General features: G+C 40.3%; 1 protein-coding gene across 2 annotated transcripts in view; it reads left to right on the top strand.

Annotated features, from left to right (window-relative positions):
- Positions 1-25,718, top strand: part of mon2 (MON2 homolog, regulator of endosome-to-Golgi trafficking) — a 28,029-nt gene extending 2,311 nt beyond the window's left edge. The window contains exons 2-35 of one of the 2 annotated variants that reach the window (XM_026365147.1): positions 4,670-4,733; positions 5,317-5,444; positions 7,676-7,807; positions 8,096-8,225; positions 8,526-8,623; positions 8,975-9,100; positions 9,360-9,554; positions 9,935-10,059; positions 10,231-10,370; positions 10,568-10,721; positions 11,484-11,674; positions 12,039-12,120; positions 12,210-12,391; positions 12,882-12,994; positions 13,586-13,690; positions 13,988-14,068; positions 14,182-14,255; positions 14,613-14,703; positions 14,875-14,976; positions 15,373-15,375; positions 16,171-16,281; positions 17,137-17,312; positions 17,430-17,592; positions 18,000-18,293; positions 18,422-18,620; positions 19,276-19,919; positions 20,749-20,892; positions 22,370-22,498; positions 23,141-23,331; positions 23,428-23,488; positions 23,567-23,690; positions 23,956-24,163; positions 24,518-24,600; positions 24,989-25,718. In XM_026365147.1, coding sequence (XP_026220932.1) covers positions 4,670-4,733; positions 5,317-5,444; positions 7,676-7,807; positions 8,096-8,225; positions 8,526-8,623; positions 8,975-9,100; positions 9,360-9,554; positions 9,935-10,059; positions 10,231-10,370; positions 10,568-10,721; positions 11,484-11,674; positions 12,039-12,120; positions 12,210-12,391; positions 12,882-12,994; positions 13,586-13,690; positions 13,988-14,068; positions 14,182-14,255; positions 14,613-14,703; positions 14,875-14,976; positions 15,373-15,375; positions 16,171-16,281; positions 17,137-17,312; positions 17,430-17,592; positions 18,000-18,293; positions 18,422-18,620; positions 19,276-19,919; positions 20,749-20,892; positions 22,370-22,498; positions 23,141-23,331; positions 23,428-23,488; positions 23,567-23,690; positions 23,956-24,163; positions 24,518-24,600; positions 24,989-25,152 — 5,007 coding nt within the window. In that variant the 3' untranslated portion in view covers positions 25,153-25,718. The remainder of the gene's footprint in view (positions 1-4,669; positions 4,734-5,316; positions 5,445-7,675; positions 7,808-8,095; positions 8,226-8,525; positions 8,624-8,974; positions 9,101-9,359; positions 9,555-9,934; positions 10,060-10,230; positions 10,371-10,567; positions 10,722-11,483; positions 11,675-12,038; positions 12,121-12,209; positions 12,392-12,881; positions 12,995-13,585; positions 13,691-13,987; positions 14,069-14,181; positions 14,256-14,612; positions 14,704-14,874; positions 14,977-15,372; positions 15,376-16,170; positions 16,282-17,136; positions 17,313-17,429; positions 17,593-17,999; positions 18,294-18,421; positions 18,621-19,275; positions 19,920-20,748; positions 20,893-22,369; positions 22,499-23,140; positions 23,332-23,427; positions 23,489-23,566; positions 23,691-23,955; positions 24,164-24,517; positions 24,601-24,988) is intronic. The other variant, XM_026365148.1, reaches the window with a different exon arrangement.

Raw genomic sequence — 25,718 nt, forward strand, 5'->3', positions numbered from 1 at the left:
CTTCTGATTGGCTGAAGTGGCAGACTTATATAAGTATAAACATCATTTTTTGGTATTTTTAAACATTTGTCATGTTTCTCCAATTGTAGACAAATTCAGTTGCTTGACTTCTGTGAGTGATGCTTCAAAATCAAATGCATGGCAGTCACACAGATTATAAAGAGCATACAGGTGGTCTCGCATCTCTGGCTCCTTGCTGGCCCATTGCCTGGAGGCCTTATGAAGCATCTCCTTCAAATATTGATTTATCATCCCGCTGGTCAGCACCCGTATCGTTCCCTCGGGGGTACAGGGAGCCACTTTGATGTTCTCCACAACATTACTTCACTCACAAAAAACTGAGTACTAGTGGTCGTTTGAATCAAATTATCTATATCACTGCACAGCGCACAGATGTAGTTCATCTGAGGAAGTTTTTTTTTTTTCTTTTCAGGAAAGACTGACTTTCCGTTTGTTTTACCAACAGGTTTCTGTTTTGAATGCATTTGTTGCTTAGGCATATTTTAGTGAATTATGTTTTCAGTAAATTCAACTTAGTAAACTTTATTAAACTAAACTAAACCAGAATACTAAACCCTTATTGCAAAAGAAGAATGAGGAATCCTTGTGCACATTTCCCACCCCATTTTCATTCCAGTTCCTCCTCCATTTCCCAATGCATCGCCCACAGTGACATTGCACAGCTAGTGGTTTCTGTGGGTTAAGAGGGGCCAAAAAGAGCTGCATTGATTTTTTTTTGTATCATAGCTTCACACTCACAATCTCTCTTTCACTGGGTAGCAGTCGGCAAAATCACCAGGGATTTGCTGTTTGTTGTACTCTGATTGCTTTGGCTCATGTGAAAAGAAACATCAGGCATGTAGCCCTCCACTGTCTTTGTGCACAAGTCAGGTGCTGTCAGCTGTGCACAGCTTACAGTGAAATGTGACAGCTTGTCTGGGGAAAACCTGCAGAATTAATGAATGTGTTATGGGCAACCTTTGCTGTGCTTAGCACCACTCATTTGCTAGACAAGCCATGAAGGCTGCACAGAGACAAAATAACAAGCAGCAATCAGTGAGGGTTAGATGAACTGCCACTATTTCAATGATGCTTTTGCATTTTATGCAAACTCACTTCCAGAAAACTGTTGGGTTTACTCTCAGTGTTTTTAAGGAAGTTGATCTGTGATAAACTTCACTAACTTTGCTTTTGAAAGACATGAGCTGGCACTCAGACGTGGGTCAGTTCTCTTTTAAGGATCTCCACATAAAAAGACCCTGGAGAAGAACTGAAAGTCCTGATCACTAGATTAAGCCTAGTCCTGGCATTTATTGTACCGTTAGTACTGTATTAAGTGGGAGTTTAAAATTAACTTTGTCGAGGATTGTGTATGTTTTTGTACCAGTCACCCCACAGTCATTCAGTTGTATTTAAGCTAAAAAAAAGAAACTTTAGTTATTAATATACTGTTTTTCACTTAAATAATAACAATGTCATATTGGATCATGTCAAATACCCTAGAATCCCTAAATCCTGAAGCTAAAAATGTATTTTAACGTGTGTTTAAAGTGAAAGCCAGGATTTGTGGGAAGTCTTTCAATTTTAACATTGTTAAGCCCATATTGTACCTGATTTTCCAGAGCATTAATTGTTTTAGCATTTTGGCTGTATGCTTTGTTGCATTGTTGAATGCCAGACTTCTCAGTACTGTTGCCTTATGGCTAGGAGTACCTGGGTTCCAATCCACCTGCTGACCAGGTGTTTTTCTGTGTGGTGTTTGCATGTTTTCTCTGTGCCTGCGTGGGTTTTGTCCTGATACTCTGGCTTCCTTCCGCAGTGCAAAAACATGCAATTAGGTTAATTGGTGACTCTAAATTGCCCATAGGTTTGACTGTGAGTGTGAATGGTTGTCTGGCCCTATATGTCAGCCCTGTGATAGCCTGGGGACCTGTCCAGGGTATACCCTGCTTCTCACCCAAGTAGCTGGGATTGACTCCAGCACCCCTGTGACCCTTAACAGAAAAGTGGTTAGAATAATGGATGGATGGATGCCAGACCTCTCCAAAATTGGCATCAGTGTTGTTTATTGTTTTGTTAAAGTCATTACAAAGCTCGAGAGAAATCCAATTAAACCATAAACATAAAATCTGAAAAGCTGAACCTGCATGCAGTGCCTGCTTTCAGTATTTTCATACATGTGAATGTTAAAGATGCATGACTTAAAGCCATGTAATTCCTGAATGTTTAATGCAAGTGGCCAGCTATTATTGGTAATGTAGCTTTTCTATGATGACAGATTAATTTAATTCTATTACAAAAATTACAAACTAAATACTATTACTGTAGATACCAGACTACCTTAGAATACAGATGACACTGATAAAATAAATCCTCCATAAGATAACCAGACAGGGGAGGAAGTTCTGATCTGTGTTAAAGTGACATAAGGCCAGTGCTACCTCTCTGCATGTGGCAGTTTTCAGAGAGAAGTAATGTCTTCATTATACAACAAAAAGCTTGGACAGCACTTTCTGAGAGGAAGTAAGTGGAGAAATGTGTTGACATGAAAAAAGGAGAGTTTACTGTCAGTTATCTTTGGTCCACAATCAGTGGGTCTGTATGAGTTTTCATTCTGGAGATTGAAAAGGTTTTGTGCACTGAAACTTTTATTTTTGTCCCATTTTGAGATTCATTGTCAGTGACTCCAAGATGGTGCACATGTTTCCACTTGATATGAAAGGGAAGGAAACCCAAACACTTCTTCTAATTGGAGGAATTTATTATTCTCCTCTTATGGAGAACCACGAGGACTCACTCGTAGTTTCTACATTTGCAGAAGAAAGCATCTGTTTGAGAGCTCTGTTGTGAGATTATTTTTAAGATCCACTTTTGTGTCTCATCAGTCCCAGTACATCAAAGATAATTGTATCCTACCTCTTACAAGCAGATCTCTTCAACGCTCCTCCGGTTTTATTGTCCCATCTGTGTGGTCTCTTGTTTTAAACGTACATGACAACTTTGGCAAAGCTGGTACTTTTGAGAAAGTACAAAGAAAGTTCTCATCAGAAGTATTTCAAGGGGACTTGAAACTTGGTGATTGGAGAAATTGTTCATTCTTAATATTGGTGACTGATTTCAGGCTAAGTTGACATCTGTTGCACTTCACATTTAGCCTCAATAAATTATTAAATAATTGTTAAAACTGTTGGCAGATAATGTTCTTTTGCTTAATCAGTAACAATAATATAAATCTAATTAAATAATCACCTAACTGACTGATAGTTTAAACTCTAAGCAGATAAAACTACAACTTTAATCTAAAGGTAAATTTCTATTAGTTGGAAGGATGGGTACATCATATTTTTCTTTTGTCTTTTGGGAATAAAAACGAAGCCACAGCCTCAAAACAAGGTCACTGTGTTCCCCTCACTGCCCTGTAAAGGCCCCTGACTCTGTCTGTGGAATAAAGGAAACAAGGCAGACTAGCATTTTTTGAAGATTAACTTTTAAGGACCTGTATGGTAATGTGTCGGTTCACAGTTTGTATTGTGTACAGCCCTCTGACCAGTGGTTGCTTGGTAACAAAAGGTTGAGCAGGTTACGAATTGTTGACTCTCTGTTGCTGACCTTGTGACTGTGCAAATGACGGATTAAAGTGAGTCAAGTTGTCGGACAAATATTTCAGCTATACAGAGGAAAGTTGGGATATTTCTCCACACCCTGGAGGATTGTTTAGTATTATTTCATTATTAGGCTTTAATCTTGCTTTTATACACAGAAAGCTAGATTGGCTTGCAGCTTTGTTTTGTTATCCACTAATCTAAGATGATGAAGCTTTTCACTATGTTGACCACAGAAATGGTCGCTGAGACAAAAAGGATTCTGTTGTCACCATAACATTAATACTTTATTTCTGTAGGGGGTTTGAGAATGGAGTTGAGGCTCCACTAATTTGCATGCTCAAGATAAAAGCTCAAAAATATATCAAGGTGATTTAGGCCCGTTCCTCAGCCGAGGATGTTGCTTCTACTGCTTATGTAGGTAATTTTCCAGATGTTGTGATTTGAGGCTACAATAAACACATTTTTTCATTTAATGAGATTAATACTTTTATTTATTTTGATCATCCAGTTTGCAGCTTTACAGTTATTGTCTAAGGGCAAACATCTTTTAGACAGGCCATTTGCTGTATGACAAGTGATGTTTTCTTTTGGTATGAGAAGACACTTTAAGAGTAACGTTGAGAAGTGGTAGAAAGGCTGTGAGAGCAGTGATGGGGAAGAGCGTTAAGGACACTTGTGGTTCTTATTAAAAGATAAGAACAACCTATGTTTTGACAGGTAAACACTCATTTTCTCTTGCACAGAATGACTCACATTTAGACTGTCTCTGTCAATCCCTTTGGCCGCCCCTTCTCTCTCTTAAGATTTCGTCTTTCCCCTTTCCATTTCTTAGCATCTCACCCCTGTCAGACACCTCACCTGGGAAATCACTTTCTGCTAACACATGCCTCTAAAGTTGAAGTCCATTCTTTAGAGATGCACAAGCCCCCTATCAGTCCTCCCTGTTTCTCCTGTGTGGATATCATTACAAGAAATCGTGTCTGGTACCACCATCAGCACTTTTTGATACACATTACATCAGATTTCAGCTTATACATCACCTCTCTTTCTTTTTCCCCCTCTAGGCCGCAGAGTCTGGCATTGTGAAGATTAAGACCATTGCAGCCAGGAATGCAGACATACTGGCAGGTGAGCGGGAGGGGGGGATGGTTGGTGGTTAACCACAATTGAGATATCTAGTTGCCACTTTGCTTGAGGATGTATTCACCCTAATTTGAAAATGATGAATTATCCCACAAAATATGTTGTCTATTTGAGCCATTTAAATTGAATATGAATCATGTTCATAAAATAATATTGCCAGTGTTGCAAAGCTGCTGTTTTATGTGCTAACCCTCTGTATATTCACAGTGTAAATGTTGCTATTGGCCACCGCATGAATTAAAATATCCAAACAAACAAAAACATGAATGTTTTGTCAGTCACATGGTGTCATGACACAATCTGCTATATTTGCAGCTTCATACTTCCTCTGCTCTCAGATTCCTCTCAGTTTTAGTAGTTCAGTTTGTTCTGATTAGATATCAGACATGTGGGACATAGACAATCACAACTTTTCTTTAAATAATTTGATTTAAATAAATCACAACTCATCATTTTTACATCTTTCCTTTACATACTGAAATGTGTTGTTGTTGTTTCCAAAATGTTTCTGCACAGATATAAAAAAAATATAGTGACATTTAGCCTTATCTGTGTCCTCTTCCTGCAGCTCTCAAGGAGAACAGTTCAGAGGTTGTGCAGCCTTTTCTGATGGGCTGTGGCACCAAAGAGCCAAAGATCACCCAGCTGTGTCTGGCTGCTATCCAGAGACTCATGTCCCATGAGGTGGTATCTGAGGTGAGGGCTATGAGCAGATGCTAATGTGTAGAATGACATATGCTGTGCCAGTTTATTAGGTACACCTTTCTCAAATGAATACAGTCTAATGCAACATGTTTTTGTTCAAACTGATGTGGATTAAGCTGCTGTGTCATACAAAGTTTTGTAGCACCAGGTTTTTTAGATAATATCTGATTTCCTTCATCTACAGTAAAAGGCTTTTATCTGTATTCATCACCGTGTGTCAATGTCCTTAACAGAATGACACAAAGTTATCGAGTCATCGTTAAGAGTGCACAAGTCAATACTCTTGTCCTTGTAGACAGTTTTTGGTATGTAGTAGAAAACACATTTCTAAATAAAGACCATAAGTGTGAAGAGTACATTTTTAGTTTATCAGAACAGTTTGTGTATTTTACATAATTAAATTCATTAATCACTAAAGATGGAAGTTTTACCAGCCATGTCAACTTTTTATCAAGTAATCGTGTTGTTTGGATCTTATGGATTGTCATTATTAATGCACTGACTACTACGAATTGTACTAATTCTTGCTTAACATGGTACCCAAATTCCCAAAATACCCAAAAGACAACTGCAACTCACCAATACCTATTGGGTAAATGTTAGGATTGTTAATGTAATTTAAATATAAATTACATAGAAAAAGCACAGCTCAGCTGTTTCACAATGTCTGTAGAGTCTGTTTTGAAGAAGACAATTGGCCTAGAAAAATTATCATTAGGATGTTTCATATCAGCAGTCTGCAGTTATATATATATATATATATATATATATGTATATATATATATATATATATATATATGTATATATATGTATATATATAGTATAATTCTTTATAAGCTAATGTGATGAGTGCAGTGATATGAACGTTTTAAGTAACTGGAGTCAGACGTGAGATCAGGACTGTTTCAGAGCTGCTACCCTGGAGCTGCTGTACAACTGCCTCATTAATAAACCACAAAAGACTGTTATTAAAATCTTATCGAGCCATCCCATAAGTGCTATATTTTGATGTCAAACATTTATTTAATTAGGCTAACACAGGTTTTATAGCTTCTGCCTTAAGAGAGACTACATGCTCTACACTGGGAATAAATCCTCAAACGAGAGGTGTGACTTGTCAGGCTACTTGGTTTGTTTTGGGGATTTTATTATAATTACTAATTAATCTGTTAGTTGTGAGGATTATTTGATAAACTCAGTTATCAGAAAATGGTGCCCGAGTTCTTCATCCCTGCCTTTGAGTGCTTGTTATCACTCTGCTGCACTTAACAAACATCTAAAACATCTATGACTTGTAGGATACACAGACACATCTATACTTATGCAACACATATGCAACAATCCACACATTTTTCTGATCAACTTGACATTGTAACTTTTGCCAGCAGCTCTTCGCGTCATCAGTTGCTCCAAACTGCAGGGTTACCTAAGTTTCTCACAAGACAAAGCCAGACTTCCTCAGTATTGATTCTCAAGGTGTCAGTGGGGAGAAACATTTCAGATACTTTGTCATGGAGGCAGAAAGTGGTGAAAGTTAATGTCTTTTTGTTTCCTTGGGGAAGGAGACGCATGATTCAAAAGTCTTGAAAGAAAATGTTTCCAAAGAACAGAGACTGAATTAACTCTTACTAATGGCATACTTAACAAGGGTGTCTTATACTACCACAGAAACAAATCAATATTTCCAAATCCGGTAAACCTCTGTTAACAAAATTGTTGCTGTTGCATAGTTTTGTGATGTTCAATAGCAAAAGTCACAATTGAGGCAAAACCTGCACTGTTAGCACCTGTGTGTGGGAATTGCAACATAGCCTAAACTCTCTGAGCAGGTATAAAAGGCTATGTTAATTCCTGCGGTATTGTGATTGAAAGTTATTAATCAAAATGATCAAACATGCTGGTCGCAGCTTCTCACATGTGATGATTTTCTTTATAGTAAAGAGCTCTGTGACTCCAGCCAGATTAGTGCAACACCACGTAGACACGCAACAAAGGGCATGCTTACTGTCAGCATCGAGTGACATAATGTCAACAGGCAGCTACATTTGCTGTTATTGAACACTGTGATGTTGTGACCCGTAAGCGGGCAGCACCAGCTGATCCCACAGTTGCGTGCATTGGTGCATGCCTTATTTTAGGGGATGCGTGACCTTAAGCTGAGCTCTCACATGCTTTATCTGTTGTAAGCAAGTGACTCTGAGGTGTTTGTGTGTACATAACAGGCAGCAGCAGGAAACATCATCAACATGTTGTGGCAGCTGATGGAGAATGGTTTGGAGGAGCTGAAACTTTTACAGACAGTCCTGGTCCTGCTAACCACCAATACAGTTGTTCATGATGAAGTACTTTCCAAGGTATATGCTCTTATATCATACTCCCTTGTATATACACCTGAACTGTGTATATGTGGACTCCAAATAGTTAACTTCTCTTCTTCAGTAAATCATCTACCATCTGTTAATAAACTATGACTGTAATGTTTTATTATACCCGTTGTTTCAGATTGTTGGCATTCTTGCTTTCACACCGTGTTAATTATAACAACTATTGAACTCTCCCATTCTGTTCACACTGTTTTTGTTACAATGCCTATATTGTTCCTGCATATGCTGCAAAAATACTTACATTTTGTCTCTGCCCAGGCGATTGTGCTGTGTTTCCGTCTTCACTTCACTAAGGACAACATCACTAACAACACAGCAGCTGCCACCGTGAGGCAGGTCGTCACTGTGGTGTTTGAGCGGATGGTGGCCGAAGATGAACGCTTCAAAGGTACGAGCGGGGTTGTGTTATCTAAATGAAACGGTGACTCCATATCGCTGTGTTCAGACAAACCGATGCTTCCATAAGGCAAACATGTACATTTTACATGTAAAATTAATGACTAGTCAGGTTTAAAACAAGAAGTTTAGACATAACGCCAAGACCAGAGTCCAACAGCATACATGGAAACATTCGGTGACGGTCAGTTAGTCACAGATTAATGACAAACTTTATTGATGCCCTATTTATTTGCCCTACTGACTTCCCGTCGTCCTGACGTCCCAAATATACATTGTATTCGACCACCAGGTATTGTGGAGCAACCTCCTCCGGTCCAGGGAAACACCAACAGGCGCTCAGTTAGCACATTGAGGCCCAGTGCAAAAGACGCTTACATGCTGTTCCAGGTATGTCCACTGGAGGGTGGTAGCTTTCTACATGGTATTATGTTTTCCCCTCTTCAGGTTCAGGTAACACTTATGGACCATAGTGTTATCTTGGAAACATGGATTTTTATTTTATTCTTTGTGAAAAGAAGACAAGAATTCACAATAGTCCTCACTACACTTATTAAAAAAAGGTTTTTAATTGCATTTATTTCTGCTGTTAAATAAAATTTAAGAAGAAGTGATCCAAGTGTGTCTTGTCCTAAAGTCCTTTGTCATCCCTCACTCACAGTGCTTTTTTTTTTGCACTTTGTCAGTGACTGCCTTGTTTCACCATCATAAAACTCCATTGTGTTCTATTCTGTTCTGCAGGACCTGTGCCAGCTGGTAAATGCTGATGCCCCCTACTGGCTGGTGGGGATGACTGAGATGACAAGGACATTTGGTCTAGAGCTTCTGGAGTCTGTTTTGAATGACTTTCCTGGGGTATTCCTAGAGGTATATTTAGTCCTTCATGTTTTAGGCACTGAAGTTATTAATAGAGACTTTATAGATACGGAAACAAAACTGCTAAATATAATGATGTTTTATTGGTGATAATAGTTTGTCTTACACTTATTGTTTCCCAGTGTCATGTATGTTATTTTATTATCTTGTTTACATTTTAAATGATCTTAGCATCAAAGTTGATTCAGTGATAGTATTACTATGCTTGACCTGATCTCATTCTCCCACTCACTGTCTGTTTTCTACCCAGCACCAGGAGTTCAGTTTCCTGCTGAAAGAACGGGTGTGTCCCCTCGTCATCAAGCTCTTCTCGCCCAACATTAAGTTCCGACAGGGCAGCAGCAGCGCTGCCTCTCCAGCACCTGTGGAGAAACCTTACTTTCCCATTTGCATGAGGCTGCTTCGTGTAGTCTCAGTCCTCATCAAACACTTCTACACCCTACTGGTATGGAACCATTCTCAAAGGATTGTAGACCGAGCACATGGCCGTTACACTTAATTGATCTTGTCTGATTACGATTGGATTAGCATAGTAATAGTTTTGCATTAAGTCTGCCTCAGGCTCTTTAATGAGCTTAGTTGCAGTTGTGTGATTTGGCATTCCATCTGTTTTTATTTAGTGGTATTTTATAAATACTAGAGATGGGAATTTGTCTTTTTGTCTGTGCCCATCAAGAAGCAAACTGGGCCCTAAGACTAGCTTTGTGAAGTCTAAAGGGTTTCAGGGATTTTGCTAGAGGCTGTCTTCCAGTTGCAGTGTGGTATCTCTCTGTTTAGCAGGTTAACCGTCTGTCGCAGACACATATATATTTGTTTTCTTTGCAGGTCACTGAGTGTGAGATTTTCTTGTCTCTGCTGGTGAAGTTTCTTGATGGGGAGAAGCCACAGTGGCTGAGAGCCGTTGCAGTGGAATCAGTCCATAGGTTATGTGTACAGCCACATTTATTACGGTAAATTACATTAAGCTTAGAAAGAAACGGCATATATTTTAGTTAGAGTCTTGTTTTGTGTGTGATAGTTCAACATATTCTAATGCTACATTAAGTGTAAAAGGATGAGAGGTGTCTTGTTCTGGTACTGGTATTAATTTTGTGTCGTTTGATTTTTGTTTTTTTCCCCAGTTCATTCTGTCAGTCATATGACATGAAGCAGCACTCCACTAAGGTATTTAGAGACATTGTCAATGCACTGGGCTCCTTCATCCAGTCCCTCTTCATTGTACCCAACGCAGGCAATACTGCTGCCATCAGTGCGCCTGCCGGTCAGTTCACACATTTATTGAATAAAATGATTTGAAAATGTGTTCTAATGCACCTAAAATGTACGTATACTAACGTATTTAGTTAAGTTTTCTTTTAATATTATGCATTTTTGTTATCTTGTACTTTATTCCAGTTTCTCTTTTTGACAATGTTTTATTCACTCTTTGCCCATTTCATTCCTCTGATTTTTGTCTAGGAGGCTCTGGTTCAGGGGCCCAGGGTGCAGCACAAGGCGGCCCAGGGACAGGAGGTGTCAGTGGCAACCTTACTACACAGGCTGCGTTTGAGTACCGTGGTACCTGGATCCCCCTCATGACTGTTAGTGTCCAAGGCAGCGCCAAGGCCACTTAGTAAGTAGAGTTACCTCACAGACTTAAGTAGGTTACCTTTCTGATCATTGTCTTTCATGTGTAAACAAATACGTCACCCCTGGGGCACACACAATAAACTAGTGGACATCTAAATTTCTTGGAACTATCAGTTCTGTGCTGCTAAGGCACTTAAATGAACGCATTACTACAGAGTTGGCTATATCCTGCAAGAAGTCAGGAAGCAATTTTTCTATAAACCACAGAGGTTCATAATAAGGTGCATAGATCAAAGGCTTAACCCTGCTTGAGGAGTGAAATCTATTGCCATTAGTATATGGTATTTCACAGGGAAGCAAGGTTTAAAATCCAGAGAATTACATTAGCCAGAGGCCCTCCTGTTAGAGGTGTTGTCTAAATCGTGCCCTGTGACAGTAATGGAGTGTATTTGCTATAATTAAGATGTATTATTCCTAGTAGTTTTGAAAGGCTGCAAGGAGCAGACTTTCTTTGATATAAACCAGAATTGGATGCACACCTTTGATGCGTTTAATGCCTGAAATGTTGAGTGTAGAAAGAGCAACAGCTGCTTTTTTTGTAAGAGACAAAGCAACAGAGTCCAGGTTAAAAGGTTATTTCTGGCAGGCAAGGCTAGATGATGCAGGCATTTTTTTGTATCTTGGCAGAATTGAAGTGAATAGTATCTTTCTTCCAGTGTTGGTCAAGTAAATCAGTGTTATTAAATAAGTCATGCATACACACTTAATTCCACACCTATCTCCTCTGCACTCTTTCATCCTCTAGTCTTGAGATGCTGGACAAGGTGGAGCCCCCATCCATCCCAGAGGGCTATGCAATGTCTGTGGCGTTCAGTGCCCTTCTGGACCTGGTGAGGGGCATCACTTCCATGATTGAAAGAGAACTTTCTCTGGAGGAGGGAGCAGCTGCCGAGTTCAGAGAGACTCACCCTGACCAGGAGTGGCAGCCACAGCCTGGTATGAACGGTCAAAGGGGATATTACATGAAGTACAATAGCAAACATAATGCAATGAAATGTTCAGATGGTTGTATGAGATGTATAGTAGTAAAATTTAATGCAGAGATAAATCCTACATGAAACGATTAAGAACTAAGAAGTAGAACATGTTTTCAAGGGGGAAATGCCCGAGTATCTATGCAAACCAGACGTGTTTTACAACCTCATTACAATTCTGGGTGGTGTGACTCTATGTCTTTACGTTTTCACAGATCTCATAAATGGTGGCATGTTTTTATGTCTTTTCCTATGTGATGCTGTCTAAACTGCATTGAAATAAGAAAGTCCTGAATAAACTCATGAATGCTTTGTCTCTGTCTCAGGAGCCCACCTTGTGTGGGAGGAGATGGTTAGTGCCTGCTGGTGTGGTCTACTGGCTGCTCTGTCTCTGCTTCTAGATGCCAGGTAATGGGCTCTCTCTTTTTTTTTGTTTTAGTTTTACAAACTGCTCATCTGCAGTCACTAGTTATAGATCTGTCTGTCTTGTGTTGCAGCACCGATGAAACAGCGACGGAAAACATACTGAAAGCGGAACTGACCATGGCCTCATTGTGTGGTCGTCTAAGTCTGGTGACACCCCGAGATGCCTTCATCACAGCTATTTGCAAGGCTTCTCTGCCCCCTCACTATGCCTTGACTGTTCTCAGCAGCAATGCCGCCAACCTTTCCAGTAAAGGTACCCAGTCTCTAATGTTTGGATCACGAAATACAGAATGTAATAGTAACCCATAGTCCCCTTTTCCATCCCTGGGGATGGCCTCTGGTCATGTGTATTTATGTTAAATTAATGAGCACTTCTACCATATGGTTAGATGCACTTATTGAATTAATCCATGACTTTTCACTGCGGTTTCTAATTAGAAACACAGAATGTGTCTAGGGAATGTAGATGTACACAACACACACACACACACACACACACACACAGAGCCACTCTCAAACCAACTGCTCAGACATTCACTATTTGCATATTAGCTTGTAGAGATAAAGCTGGCAAATTGGGTCTCCACTCACAATGGTTGTTTGCCTTGGAGTTAATTAAGAAAGCTTTTCTTGCATGTCGTAAGCTTGTTACAAAACCTGTTTGTGTGTATTACTGTCTCATTGAAAAACTGACTCTGGTATGTGTGGGTGAGTGTTTCAGCATCTGTGTGTATTATCCACAGCCTACTCAATCCAGGGACAGAGTGTGCAAATTATCAGCCCCTCCAGTGAATCTCATCAGCAGGTAGTGGCTGTGGGACAGCCACTTACTGCCCAGCCCCAGGGCACTGTGGTGGTAAGAAAACGCACACACACATGCACGCACATGCACTTACACTCAATTATAAACAGGCTGTGGTTACACTTGACATTTAATAAGTTAATTCTTGAAGCAGTTTCTTGAAGCATACAGACATTTAGTAATCAAAACAAATTATACAAACAATAATTCCCCATGAAGGATACAACAGCTGCAAAAAGAAGGAAGTAAAACTGCTGCTGCTGCTGCTGGGGAGGAAGATACATTTTAAGGATAAATACTGTAAAACAGTGAGAGGGTCATAGTCACGACTACCACATCGTATACGTAACACAGTTGAATCTGTCTCCAACCAACTCTAAAACCACACAACAAGATGGTTTAAACATGAGCAAGTTCCAAATGTATTTTTATTATTTTTATTTCCATGGATGTATGGCAGTGACCACTGGGTAACATGCACATGGACCGTATAGAGATCCTGACCATTGGTTTTAATTATACTAATTAATAGATATATTTCTCTGTGATTCCACTCATTGCGATTTGTTATGAAAACTATTTTGAGATAAATGCATGACATATACATTAAATATAGTGTAATAAAACTAACTGTTCCTCTTGCAGCTGACTGCCAAGAACATCCAGTGTATGCGAACCCTACTGAACCTGGCCCACTGCAACGGAGCTGTGCTTGGCACCTCTTGGCAGCTAGTATTGGCCACATTGCAGGTACTACTACCACTACTACCATCTGCTACCACATCCAGTATTTACATGGGACAGCACAAAGAAATTCACACATCTTTAACTAATTAGACAAAATAGTATTTTGCAATATAAACTTGAAAACTGCCTGTCAGAAAAAAGGAGACAAGAGCATATTTACTGTTGAAATTTAATAACTCATAACTCATTTACATCTTTTTCACTTGTAGGATAATTTGCATTATCTGTCAGTATGTCCGTGAACATTTTTGACCTTCTGTTGATGTAGATGTTGATGAGCTTCTCACTTTTCTCTCCTAGCACTTGGTGTGGATCCTAGGACTGAAGCCTGGGCTGGGTGGTGCCCTGAAGCCTGGGCGGGCTGTGGAGGGACCCAGTACAGTGAGTCTTTTTAGTAACTGTGTGTTGAGCATGAACTGTACAGCATATATCTCAAGTCACTGTCGGCACTGAACTGACAAACTAATTACTGTTTGTGTTTTTAACCTAAACAGGTGCTAACCACAGCGGTGATGACAGACTTGCCTGTCATCTCCAACATCCTGTCCAGACTATTTGAGAGCTCCCAGTAAGTATTAGTCCATGACTGTAAACAGATACTCGCAACAGAAACTCCAATTACATGTGCATATGCTTTTAAATTATCTAGAAGATGTTTATTAAGAAGGGTAGCTGCTGGTAAAGGTCATTTGAGGTCAATAAAAGTAAATTATAGCATCTACAAATTCAGTAGAGAGAGGAGTTTTAGTCATAATCAATGATAAAATCTCAGCTTGAGTCTTTATTCTCTGGGGTAGAAAAGAATTGTTCATCTTTATAAATATTCATTGCACTGTCCTGAATAATAACTATTGTGCACTTACAAAGAAGTATGAGTACTAAAAGTGCATACATAATGTGCAATATTTTTATGTGTGTGTTCTAGATACCTGGATGATGTGTCCCTGCATCACCTGATCAATGCTCTTTGTTCTCTCTCTCTGGAAGCCATGGAAATGGCTTATGGAAACAACAAGGTAAAGCTAAGTACAAACAGAAAATGTCACACACTTTCAGAAACGTACCCTTTCCCTTCACTACAGTCCTGCACAGGACACAAAGCAGCATGTTTGTAAACCTTAACACTTACAGAACCCAAAGCAGACGGTATTTGCTTAAAGTTTAGTATTTTCTGTTCTTGGTTTCAGGAGCCATCTCTGTTTGCGGTGGCCAAGCTTTTGGAGACTGGCCTTGTTAACATGGACCGTATAGAGATCCTGTGGAGACCTCTGACTGGCCACTTACTTGAGGTATTGTGACATCAACTTAGAGCTATAGCCTACGGGGTGCAGATAAAAAAGTGTGTCCTCAAGTGTCAGCACATTTCAGAATATTCAAATGTTGAATGAGCTTTTCACTCTATGATAACCATTAAAAATATATAGTAGTTTTACATTTTATTATTATTATTATTATTATTATTATTATTATTGTTTTATTATTATTACTTTTTTATATAGGTACAGTTTTTTTAGCCCTGGTACATGCAGTTAGCTAGTTACTGACAGTTATGGGGTTTAACTACACTCTAAGTAGGTGCTGGCAGTCATATATGTGTGTAAAGGTGTGTGTGTGGAGGTTTTCTTCACATTCTCTTTGTCTATCTCCCTTCTCTTTTTTTTTTTGCACTCCTGTCTGTTTTGCAGAAGGTAAGTTCTGATTCTCTCTTTCATTGACACTGGCTTTCTCATCTCTTTGATTACTCAAATGCCTTCTTTCTCCCTCTCAGTCTGGCTTCAACATGTTGGAGTTGAGAAGTCATTGTGTCAGAATGTGTCCAAATGTGCATTTGTTCCGCTATCAGTGTGTGATCCAAACTAAATCTATGTAAAGCTGCACCTGCAAAGCGTACTCTGTGCTTAGATAATGCATTATTGTGCTTTTTTGCAGGCTTGGCCAAATTCAAATACAGTGCTTTTATATTTTTTAGGTAGTATGGAAGTGACACCACCTGTATTACATCTTCATTTACAGATGTTAATATGATTAAGAGGTTAAGAGTAAAATCAGAGGTATTAATCATTGTGCAAGCCAAATTAGTAAATAGATACACATGGACTATCTGGGTTCTGATTCTGATTAGTAGTTTGTCTATATGACTGAAGGCAATACAGACTTTTCTCCTTTTAGTGTTGTAAAGTCTGACACAAAGAGTTAAAAAAAAACGTCCTTATAGATCGATGGATATACAGAACTTCCTGTGCTGAGCTTAGCCTCTCCATGTGTATCTATATTAGCTCATATGATTACACTGTCACAGCATATCCTGTTATCACAGGGGATCCCAGTCTCTATCGCGCAGTCTGTGGTTTATTTCACCCACTTGTTTCACACCCACCCACTGTGACCACTGCTGGGAAACACTGTTCTGAACAGCCTCTGCATGAGATCTGTCATCGCTTGCAGGTGTCTGTATTTGTGTGTACATGTGATATGTCTTGCAGGTTTGCCAGCACCCAAACTCTAGGATGAGAGAGTGGGGCGCTGAGGCATTGACGGCACTCATCAAAGCTGGTCTGGCCTACAAACATGATCCTCCACTAGCCCAGAATCAAGTATGTAAGACCACAGGAGTGTGTGACCAAAAACACAAGAATGCAGAAAAACAAAAATCTGCCAAAGGAAATGCAAAACACATTATGGAGCCCAAACTGAGAAAAAGAAACCATTAGGAGTATTGGCTCTTAGTCCTTCTCTATTATATAAAGATTTTAGGGACAGAAAGACTTTTTGTTAGATAGATGTGTATTGTTTGTGTTCTCTAGGTGTCTCTCCTTAATATCAGTTGTTTGTAAAGCTGACATTTAAGAAATCCACTGTCACAATGTAAGTCAGGACAGATAAGGCTATGTGCCAAATGTTTAAAATAAAACAGAAATGTCACAGTAACTCTTCCTCTCTTGTCACTCATAGTCTGTGACATTCACCTTATTGAGACAGATAAGAGAACGGCACTGAGCTTATCTAAAAGAGGGCATGCCAACTGTTTGGAGGTTAATAGAACTGCATAAATAAATAGGATACTGTGTAAATGGCACAAATTGAATGATTATTTTACACCTTCTACTGAAATTACTATATTATAATACTAAAGTAGCATTATTATTATTATTATGCACTAATTGATTGTGATTGGCGACTATATGCTGAACCTCCACATATCAATATGTGCCTTATTTGCGCCTACTCATATGTCACCTGCAAACTAGATTTAATGACTGAGTTTAATAAAGATACCTTGTAGATGCATTCACCACAGTCAAACTGTTCTAAAATTAGAATTGTATATGTTTACTAAATAGATACGTACATTGAGTCTTAGCATCATTTGCAAAACAAAGAATTTATTTGCCAATGCTTGTCAGTTTAAAAAAACAAACTGATACTAACGTCCACTTTTAATCCCAAAGCGGCTGCAGCTTCTTTTGTTGAACCCCCTGAAGGAGTTGTCCAACGTGCTTCATGCAGACATCCGCCAGAAGCAGCTAGAGAGTGTCCTGCAGATCCTACAGAGCCAGGGGGACAGCTTGGGGCCTGGCTGGCCCCTTGTCTTGGGTGTCATAGGAGCCATCCGTAATGATCAAGGGTAAGTGTTTCAGGCAAATGCTTTGTTTCAGTTGTAACCACAGTTAAACTGCAACTAATTCAAGAAATTACACTAAAAGTCAAAGTGTACTATGTTTTGTTCCTTGTTTCCTTTCAGTGAGTCATTGATCCGAACAGCCTTCCAGTGCCTGCAGTTGGTGGTGACAGACTTTCTGCCCACAATGCCTTGCACGTGCCTCCAGATTGTAGTGGATGTAGCTGGCAGCTTCGGCCTCCAGAATCAGGAGCTCAACATCAGCCTGACCTCCATCGGCCTACTGGTGAGTAAGAGATGTCTTATTCCATGGTCTTTATTTTTAACATAGTACTTTAAAAATTCAATGAAAAAGCCACAAGAACCTTCTCTAGGCCACCAGCAGGACGTGACTTTTAAAGCTGAAACATAGTACATTTAATTTAATTACACAAGTGTAAAATCAGATCATTCCTTGTTTTGCATTAGCTATCGAAATTAATATCACTTCGCCACGGCACTGACATTTCATACTATTCAGAACATGCAAAACCTGGGATTGATCTGTGGTTTGCAGGATTATTTGTCGCGGTTTGTTGCAGTTCCTGTGAGATTACTTTATGGTAATAGGATACCAAAACCACCCGAAGCCTTTTACCAACTGTCCACTCCAATATATGATCCCAACGCTCCCACTTCCCTTTTCATGCACAGTGGAACATTTCGGACTACTTCTTCCAAAGAGGTGAAGCCATTACACAGGAATTGATAAGGGAGGAGGAAGCTCTGCAGAAGCAGGCCCAGGAAAAAGGAGAGACCCTCAACAGGCCTTTTCACCCTGCTCCTCCGTTTGATTGCCTGTGGCTGTGCCTGTATGCCAAGCTGGGTGAGCTGTGTGTCGACCCTCGGCCTGCTGTCCGTAAAAGCGCTGGGCAGACATTGTTCTCCACCATCGCTGCCCATGGAACATTGCTGCAGCAACCAACATGGCATATTGTGGTCTGGAAGGTAGTATACAAAACTGTGATTCTCATTTGATTGTTGTCCATGAACTGTATTAGTTAGTATGTCTGTAACTTGCAGAATGTCCTGATGTTTGATTTATATAATAATAAATATGTTGCTGTCACAACTAGGTACTGTTCCACCTGCTAGACTGTGTGAGGACGTCGTCCACCACGGCAGACAAGGAGAAGATTGAATCGGGTGGTGGAAATATCCTTATCCACCACTCACGTGACACAGCTGAAAAACAGTGGGCAGAGACGTGGGTGTTGACACTTGCAGGAGTGGCACGCATTTTCAACACAAGGCGGTATCTCCTGCAACAGTTAGGTGAGTCACACATCTTCTCTGACAGTATCTGATGCTGTACTGCATAACATTCATTGTGACACTGCTACCACAGGACTGTAAAAATTAAATCTACATGTTGGAATGAATTTACAAATCTGTGCCAAATGCAGAAATAGTCTAAAAATGGTCATGTTGTTTTACTGGAATATTACCACCAATTAATTCCTGTTAACACCCATGTGGATGCGATTAATATTCCAGGGAGGTACGAATGATAAAACAGGATCTGCACATTAACAGTTCTCATCCTTCTGACTGGCATTTTAGCAAGTTGCAAGAGGTGACTCATAACAGCCAACACATTTCTAGTTTGCTACATATGAAATAAAGAGGAAGGTTCCTACACACAACTGAGATAGAAATGCTGGCAAGATAATGTCAGTGTATGGATTTTTAGGGACATCTACCACAAAATGTGGTAGGCTTATATTCATATTAATAATATGTTTTTGAGTTTGATAGACCTGCTTTTCCAGCCATTAGACTATGTGGCTGCTTTCAGTTTTGTTACTTACCTCATGTTGGTTGGAAACCTCTTATAGCCAAGTGCTAATTGTCTTGCTTTATTTACAGTTGACACACATTGCTAATTGGTAATTTCACACTCTTCCATCATTTTGTTATGTATCTGCAGGTGATTTCTTTGAGGCCTGGGAGGTGTTGCTGAACCACATTCAGTCAGCTGCTCTCAGCAAAAACAATGAGGTCTCCCTGGCCGCTCTCAAGAGCTTTCAAGAGATCCTACAAATTGTCACTCCTGTTAAAGACTCAGACAAAGCTGGTGATGCACTTGCTGCTATGGGAGTCCCCCCAGTGCTCATTGACCCCTTCTCAGCATCTGGTCCTGGCAGACCCCTGGTGCGTTCAGATTCGCTAGTAGAACGGCTGACACGGTACAATGGCGCTGAGCTGCAGGCTCCTCCCCCGGGGGAGGATTCAGCCTTAGAGGACTCGGCATTGTGGTGGTCGGCGTGGAACACATGGTATCGGACAGGAACGGAAAGTACGAGGCCGCCTAGTGGCCCGACAGAGAAGCTTTCTTTTATTCCCAGCCAGCCCTTCCTTACAGCATTGATCCAGATTTTCCCAGCACTCTACCAGCACATTAAGGCCAACTTTAGTATGGAGGATCTGAAGAAGCTGGGGGTCATCCTTCATGGGGCTGTGTCTGTGCCTATCAGCAGTGATGCCTCCCCTTTCATCCTCCCCTCCTATACTGAAGCTGTGCTAACCAGCCTGCAGGAAGCTGTGCTCACAGCTCTGGATGTTTTACAGAAGGTGAGCAGCATATAGCTGATATACAGTGCCAAGAAAAAGTATGTGAACCTTTTGGGATTTCATAGTTTTATGTATTCATTTGCATAATGTGTCTAAAATAACAACACAAAAAGATTCTAATCTTTCATGTGTTTGTTGAGAACAACCATAAAAGGACTCAGGATTGTTTCTTCACCTCATTGATGAGTGTTTGTTGTGCTCATTTTGAGTGGCTGCCCAGGTCAGGCCCAGGTGACTCCAATTAGCTTTTTTTAAGGTCATTATTCAAAGGGTTCACATAATAAACCATGAAATTCCATTCACATACTTTTTCTTGCCACTGTATTTCTCTTCATACGATCATGGCCAAAGGAGTTGCCATAGTAAACTGGGCTCTAAGACACACTTTTTCACATTTACTGTCTAAAGCAATGTGCCACAATTCAATATTGTCAAATAATATGAAACTGAAAACTGCAGAATGTCCTCACATTTGGAACCACTAAATGTTTTGCTTTAATTTTATTTGCTAACTCTTGGCTTGAATCCACATATGAGCTACATTTCTTCACTTTTGTTTGATTGATGTACATAATATAATCGCAGCAAAACCTTTCCACTGACCTTTAATTGATGCCTTGACTTGATACAGCAACTCCAGATCTCTGCCAAGAATATCACGTGTCTGAGAAATGCAGACCTTTACTCTTCCCATCAACCAAAAGTTATTTCTTCCTATTTTGTGTCAACTCAGCCTAGGAAACAATGTGTCAGTCTGCTAAATTATGCAATATGCAGTCCCATGGTGGATGTCAGCAGTGTTTGTTCCTCCCTTCCCTCCCTGCTGCAGGCCATCTGTGTGGGCCCGGAGAACCTGCAGGTCATGTACCCAGCCATCTTTGAACAGCTGCTACTCTTCGTGGAGTTCTCCTGCAAGCCTCCTCAGTACGGCAGAATGGAAACCAAACACGTGGCCAATGCCAAATACAACCAGGTAAGAATATGTGGAACTGTCCATTTAACTGCTTGGTTTTCGTTTGCAGTTTGTTGTATTAAAACGGTGTGCACTGCTACTCGTGGTGTGCACTGCTACTCGTGGTGTGCACTGCTACTCGTGGTGTGCACTGCTACTCGTGGTGTGCACTACTGTTCATTGCCATTCTCTGTTTAGCCATTTCCACTAAGGTCATCCCCGTTTTTGTTCATAAACACCCCACACCCTCTCTCAATTTAGACGTCCACTGCTACCCTTAAAACTGTACACTGGTTCTTCTCTGCCTCTATTATTAGCTCCAAGCCACATCTTCACTTTGCTGGCAACTTGTCAGAGAAATGTTTCAGTTTAAATTAATTTTTAAGAACTTAAATTTCCATGGAAACCGGTGATATGGAGCTAGATTGCTTCATTTAGCAAACCACATACAAATTTCAGTTCTTCTCAAGAACAGAGGAGACTTTTCACATCATTGTTCTGACATTATTGTCCTCATTATTGTCTTCTTGTGGTTCTAGAAACCTGCGAGTAGCAGGTTTTCAGGGGAATATTGACAGTTGCCTTCATTCAACTCTGCTGGAACAATTATTGCATTGCACATGTCTCATGTTCTGAATGTCATTCTGTTACTTCCTGCATCTGGACTCCAGTCCCAGCCCCAATACTGGACATTTTTGTGGATCTGAATATGTTCAAATTGTTTAAATAAGAGGTTCAAACTAAAAATCCAACCTAAGTGAACTGATGTAATGAGTAGTCTTTATTGCCTTCTTGGCTTTTTTCCAGTGTTGTTACCTTTTCCTAAATGTTCTTGGTATTAGGAGTCAGTGTTTTGCCCTGAATCAGTCCTGATTAAATCTCATTTAGCCAATATGCCCTTCCAAATTCGACACAACTTTGAAGCACCGGTTTAATTACGATCTTCTCTTATTCTGTTTCTTTGGACTACTCACTGGATAACCATTTTAGATCCAGCTCTTTGCACCGGTGAGTTGTATCATCTCCTTCAGCCCCCTGTATAGTTGTTCTAAGCTGTGCTAAATGGTGACAACCTATCCTCTGCGGTAGCTGAACTATCACACCGCATGGTAGGCTCTCACGTCTCATCTGCGTCTTTCACTCACTCCATACTCCCCTCACTGCCTGCCACTAACTGGTGGTTATGCCTCCGTGTGCACAGTCCCTGTGCAGTTCTGTTTTCAGTTGATTTTGTGTTTTTGGTGATTTTCATATGCACACGTGTGCTTCTGTTTATTTTTCTTAGAGACACACTTTGTAGCTTCCAATAATTTTTTTGGCTATAACATTTCAGCTGTACTCATATGAGCCTAATAGAAGTGACTGTGATTAATTTTTGTGTGACTTGTGTGCTTCTACAAAGTGTGTCTTTGAAAACAGCTTTTCATGTGACTCTGCCCAAAGGTAGGGTTTCAGATTTGTTAGACTAATGTCTACTCCTGTTTTTTCTCCCCCCCAGGCGGAGTGGGTTGCCTTAAACTATGTGCCCTTTGCTGAGCGCTCCTTGGAGGTAGTGGTGGACCTGTACCATAAAACAGCATGCCACAAAGCTGTCATCAACGAGAAAGTTCTGCAAAACATTATCAAGGTATTTTCACCAGGATGGTTCTTAAATTCACAGAAATGTAGTTTTTTAACACTGTAATTGTGGGTGGCATGGGGGTGTAGTGGTTAGCAATGTCGCCTGAGAGCTAAAGCTATGCTTTACAAAGATTTTTCAGTGTCTTCCATCTCATCTTTTTGATTTGCAGGCCCCCACTTTAATTAGTTCAACTTATTTTTTTCCCCATAGTGTGTTTATAGGAAATCCTAAACTGAAGAGAGTTCATTTGCCAAAGAACTATTAACAAGGTTCCCCATGGACATATCCAAATCTCACCCCGCCCTTTTTTTGTGTCCAAAACAAGAAACTGATACTCGTAAAATCTCAACCCTGAGGAATACATCTGTTCTCTGAAAGAAGGACTTGGTCAAAAGATGGTCTATTATGTTTTCTGGTTTTTATGGAACAAAACTTGAATCAGTGCCCGGGAAAAACTGTCTTCAAATACTGCTTTGATGTTAACTCTATGAATTCAAACCTCTTCTCTATAAAAGAGAAGGTGGAAACCTTTTCAGGGTACTCCAGTTAGTTCTATAGATATTACCTTGAAGTCTCTGAGTCTTTCTGAGTTTCATTCTCATGATCTCTTATTATGGCGCTCTCTTTATTTTTCCCTTTCCTTGTAAGACGCTAAGAATGCCCTTGGGTTTGAAGTATGCCTGTCCATCCGAGAGCACCTGGAAGCTCGCTGTTTCCTCCCTTCTCAAGGTTCTGTCTATCGGATTGCCAGTGGCACGCCAGCATGCCTCATCTGGGAAGTTTGAAACTATGTGGCCAGAGCTAGCAAATGCCTTTGAAGACTTCCTTTTTACCAAAAGGTACAGATTTAGAAAATCTCCACATTATGTTTGCATGTCTATAAATAAATATTCTGGACGTTCAAACCCATGGTTTTGATTGATGTCCTTTTATAGCACACCTCCAGATAACCTGTCCATCCAGGAATTTCAGAAGAATGAAGCCATTGACGTTGAGGTAAATACCTGTGCTTATCATCTAGTGTTTCATGCCATGGTGAGTTTTGCCTACATCACTTTGTCCTCTTCATTTTAGGTGGTCCAGCTGATCAGCACAGAGATTTTACCGTTTGCCAATTTCATCCCCAAAGACTTTGTTGGCAAGATCATGGCTATGCTCAATAAAGGTTCCATTCACTCGCAGTCTCCCTCATTCACAGGTGAGATGAGACTTAGGTACATTACGTTTTAGCTGTGCCAATTATCTGTATTTCTCACATTAATATTATAGCAGGTTGCCTGAGTGCTGATTGTTGGAGGAATGTCAGTATAAACATCAAGTCCTTGGTTTGTTGCAATGGCTGTTATCAAGCTTCAAATGTGTGGAGCAGGACAGTAAAAGGCCTGCATGGCTACTCATTGTATATCACTCTGGAGCGCAGCATCAGCTAAATGGCTGAAATGTCATTGATTTCCTTTCAACAGAGGCAGAGATCGATGTGCGAATGAGGGAGGAGTTTTCTAAGGTGTGCTTTGAGACACTGCTGCAGTTCTCCTTCAGCAACAAGGTGTCCACCCCACAGGAGGGCTACATCTCTCGTATGGCACTCTCTGTGCTCCTAAAGAGGTCCCAAGATGTTCTCCGGCGCTACGTAGAGGATGAGAGGTTAAGTGGACGCTGCCCTCTTCCAAGGTACACTATGCTATAGGCCTCTGAATACATTACAACATGGTTCACCAGCAAAACCACGTATTTATACAACTTCAAATCTGAAATTACTGTATTATTATAAACACAGTGTCATTATTTGCCCACTGTCTCCTGTATAGTTTCAGTTTTTTTTTTAGTTGCCTCTGTGTTGGCGTGTGTATTTATTTAAAACCTGTGTTGTCATGGACATCTTAATCACTCTATTTAGAGGGGTGCAACCAGCAGAACATGTCTAAACCTCTCAACACACTTTCTACTTGTTCCTGATTGTAACATCTGCAGCTTTTATTTACTGGATATTTGTGTAGCTAATGAAGGTTTTTGGTTTTCTTCTAGGCAACAAGTGACAGAGATTATTTTTGTCCTAAAAGCTATCAGCACTTTGATGGACTCGCTCAAAAAGACACAGCCAGAGAATGGTGAGTATCGCACTGTGTGGAGGACTGTGCAGATCTTGAGTAAAGGAGACACAATGAGAAAAGCAAATATATATTGCAGCCCTATCTATCATCTATTCATTTCAGATAAATGTGTCAGAGTACAGTTGGGATTGTTTTTCAAATGAGTTTTATCTCCAATTTGGGTAGAACTGTTTATGTTTCCTGCAAGGTCAATTACATTTTTACATTACGTCGCCCTTTATTCAGAGCAAAACTCATTTCCATATGCCTGTGGGAATTTTTTCAAGGAAATTATTTCTTTGATTGCTTTCTATCACAATTCATAATCTCTGCCTTCCTCTCCCTCCTAACCCCACTGATCCTTTTTTTCCTGTTGTTCTGCAATCCCTTTGTTCACTGCCTGCAGTGGATGGCAACACATGGGCTCAGGTGATTGCCCTGTACCCCACGCTGGTAGAGTGCATTACATGCACCTCGTCTGAAGTGAGCTCAGCTCTAAAGGAGGCCCTGGGACCCTTTAAAGACTTTATGCAGCCACCTGTCTCAAGAGTCCAGAACGGAGAGTCCTGACCAGGATCGGCCTCAGCTCTTTGTTTATTATAAAGAGGAAATCTTGAATGTGTCTTCTCAACCCACGTGCGTCACAATCGCACGGACATGAACTCCACTTGAGCCCCATTTTTGGCAACATGAAGCAAACCACGTTGAGCAGAGATTCAAGGCCCGCCTGGACCACATCAAAGACCCTGACCTTCATAAGCACCAATGTATGCTTCTCATGTGAGCTGATAATGCCTCTGCCCCCTCCATTCTCATACAGACTGGTTACACTCCTGTGTTAACCACAGTGATTTAAAACATTGCAGTGTTGCCTCTGAGTTTGTTTTACTCTCCTCTTGAGGCCAAATTGATGTACAGTGTGTGGTGATAGTGTTGATGGTGTACAAAAATAAAAAATAAAAACCGGGGCTTTATTGATCTTAAAAAGAAACACTTAGACTTTTGCAACATTTTCAACAGTGAGGATTTTATGCAAGAAAAATAAATCTTACTGTAACATTCCATGTCATTAGCCAGCCATCTGAAAAGGGATGTACTTGTCTGTATAAAATAAATGGGACGATTCTACGATCAGA

Source organism: Anabas testudineus, chromosome 6, assembly GCF_900324465.2.
Source record: "Anabas testudineus chromosome 6, fAnaTes1.2, whole genome shotgun sequence".
Classification (NCBI taxonomy): domain Eukaryota; kingdom Metazoa; phylum Chordata; class Actinopteri; order Anabantiformes; family Anabantidae; genus Anabas; species Anabas testudineus.